Raw genomic sequence first — 2,500 nt, 5'->3', positions numbered from 1 at the left:
ACGTTTTTGTCTTGTTTTTTTTCCTTCTGTTTATTCTCTTCTATTTCTAAGTGTGGTTCTTGTTTTCTTCAGAACTATTACCTTCCCCTTCACCTCCGAGTTTCGCAACTGAAGTGCGCAGCTCTCCTGGCTGGCTGGAGCTTCTGTTACCAGTGTATTTATAGAACAAAGTGTATGTGTGTCTCTGGGTGGTTGTCTCAACACCTGTTCGCCGCCACTGACCCACACCCTTTTCTCTCCCTTCACTCCACCCCACAGGTACACGGCCGACGAGAACGGCTACCGCGCTGAGGTGAAGGAGAGCCTCGAGGCACCGCAGGACCTCCAGCCCGTCGAGGACAACCGCGCTAAGTACGAGGTGAGGGAAAAAGTCTACGGACGACGCACATCCAACTTCATTTACTCCCAAGATCGATATATAATAATAACAGTAATATACCATTTGTCAATTTGTATATACAGGACTAAACCCCCTCTCTTCCGAAAAATAACTTAAAGAATGAGGAAAGAGGCGAAAGCCAAACAAACAACAAAACGTTTCTTAAACCACATCCCCCCCCCCCCCCCACGTCAGGTAAGCCTACCCGGAGCCGAAACGTACCTGGTGGACGTGACCGACGCCGAGCTCCGCGAGTACATCCTCCAGGCGGAGGCATTTGAGGCCTCGCAGATCCAGGCGACAACCCTTCCGCCACAGACCCAGTCGCAGTCCCTCTCGCAGACTCAGACCTTGTCGCAGTCTAACGCCCAGTCCCAGTTCGCCACGCTTACCCAGCCTCAGGCCCAGGGCACCAGCTTCACCTCGCAGACCTCCAGCTCGAGCACGAACCAGTCGCCGCCAGTGAGGGGCGTTCAGTCCCCCTCAGGCTACAGCTACCCTCAGCCCTCAATTCCTTTCGGGTTCTCCCAACCTTAATTCCCTTTCTTCCACTGTCCCATAATTCCTCTTCTTCCACTGTCTCTCCTAAATAAAATTCCTTCTCGTCACAGAAAGAGGCGATTATGACGACATGTTGTAAACCTCTATCTTATGTATTTATATATTTTTGATCTCACGATTTTGTATTTCGTCATAAAATAAAATATCCACCACGTGAATAAACTTTTCAATATTACCCATCCGTACATTGCACACTACCTATATACATTTTTAATATTCAGATACGAGAGGGACTCCTAACCGACTATAGTTACACGAGACCATCTGTGGTATTTAGCATGGACAACATAATCTCAGAGACTACCCTCGATTAACATGTTCCTCACAAGAATTACGCTAAACTTACCCCCGCCGACAGGAACAAAATACGCGGATAATAAGCAATAACAACGACCAAATATTCTAGATAATTTCTTTATCGACCTCTTGGGAATAACAACCCATTCGAACCCTTTTGTATATGTGGTTCATCGAGGACTGCTTTTATCTCCAATCCTCACTCCGCCAGCATAAATAATAATAGTAATAACGATAATAGTAATGATGATAAAAATAATAATGACAATTATAATAATAATAATAATAATAATAACAATAAAATAACAATAATAGCAGCAACAACAACAATAATAATAATAATTATAATAATAATAATAATAATAATAATAATAATAGTTATAGTAATAATAATAATAATAATAATAATAATAATAATAATAATAATAATAGTTATAGTAATAATAATACAAATAATAATATATAAAGTAAACAATAAAAAATGATAAGTGAATAAAATTATTTTATTGCTTAAAATAAACTCCCGGGAACACTAATCCTAATCAGCGACTGACCTGGCTTGAGGGTGCCCTGCAGCGCGGCGGGCCCTCCCGGGGACACGGCCTGGATGTAGAGGCCGTGGTCGACGCCCTCGGCGATCATGACCCCGAGGGAGCCATCCTTCTTCAGGAGGGTGACGGTGTCCAGGCGGCGCTCAGGCCCTCCTCGCGCGGCCGGGCACTGAAGGAACCGCTCCACCAGGGAGTCGCTCACGCTCTCCTCCACCACCGTGCTGCGGATGGACGGCTCTGGGGGAGAACGGGGGAATAATGAATTAATAATTGAATGAATGAATAGATAAATAAATATAAATTGAATAGATAAATAAATATATAATGAATAGATAAATAAATATATAATGCATAGATAAATAAATATATAATGAATAGATAAATAAATATAAATTGAATAGATAAATAAATATATAATTAATAGATAAACAAATAATGTAATAATAAACAAATAAATAAATAATAATAAATAAATCGATAATGATGAATGAATAAATAATTAAAGAGACAGATAGATAGTTAGAGAGCATGGAAGGAATGAGCACGCGTCGGGGGAGGCGGAAGTGAATGAAGGAACAGGAAGAAGGGAATGGGGGAGAACTGAGAAGGGGGGGGGGGGGGCAGGAACGGAAAGGAGAAAGAACGAAGAGATACGGGAGAGAAGAGGAGGGAAAGAAGAGAAGGGAAGGAGAGAGAGGCGGAAGGCAAGAAA

General features: G+C 42.2%; 2 protein-coding genes across 5 annotated transcripts in view; one reads left to right on the top strand and one right to left on the bottom strand.

Annotated features, from left to right (window-relative positions):
• The window catches only part of LOC125026348, a 2,431-nt gene extending 1,349 nt beyond the window's left edge, over window positions 1–1,082 (top strand). The window contains exons 3-4 of the mRNA XM_047614731.1: window positions 259–358; window positions 575–1,082. Coding sequence (XP_047470687.1) covers window positions 259–358; window positions 575–916 — 442 coding nt within the window. The 3' untranslated portion in view covers window positions 917–1,082. The remainder of the gene's footprint in view (window positions 1–258; window positions 359–574) is intronic.
• Window positions 1–2,500, bottom strand: part of LOC125026346 (FERM and PDZ domain-containing protein 2-like) — a 34,196-nt gene that overhangs the window by 25,355 nt on the left and 6,341 nt on the right. For all 4 annotated transcript variants that reach the window (XM_047614722.1, XM_047614721.1, XM_047614724.1 and 1 more), the window contains one exon: window positions 1,792–2,025. In XM_047614722.1, the coding sequence (XP_047470678.1) occupies window positions 1,792–2,025 (234 nt within the window). The remainder of the gene's footprint in view (window positions 1–1,791; window positions 2,026–2,500) is intronic.

The sequence above is a fragment of the Penaeus chinensis genome, chromosome 6 (genome assembly GCF_019202785.1).
Source record: "Penaeus chinensis breed Huanghai No. 1 chromosome 6, ASM1920278v2, whole genome shotgun sequence".
Lineage (NCBI taxonomy): Eukaryota > Metazoa > Arthropoda > Malacostraca > Decapoda > Penaeidae > Penaeus > Penaeus chinensis.
This window is presented reverse-complemented; position numbering and strand designations above follow the sequence as displayed.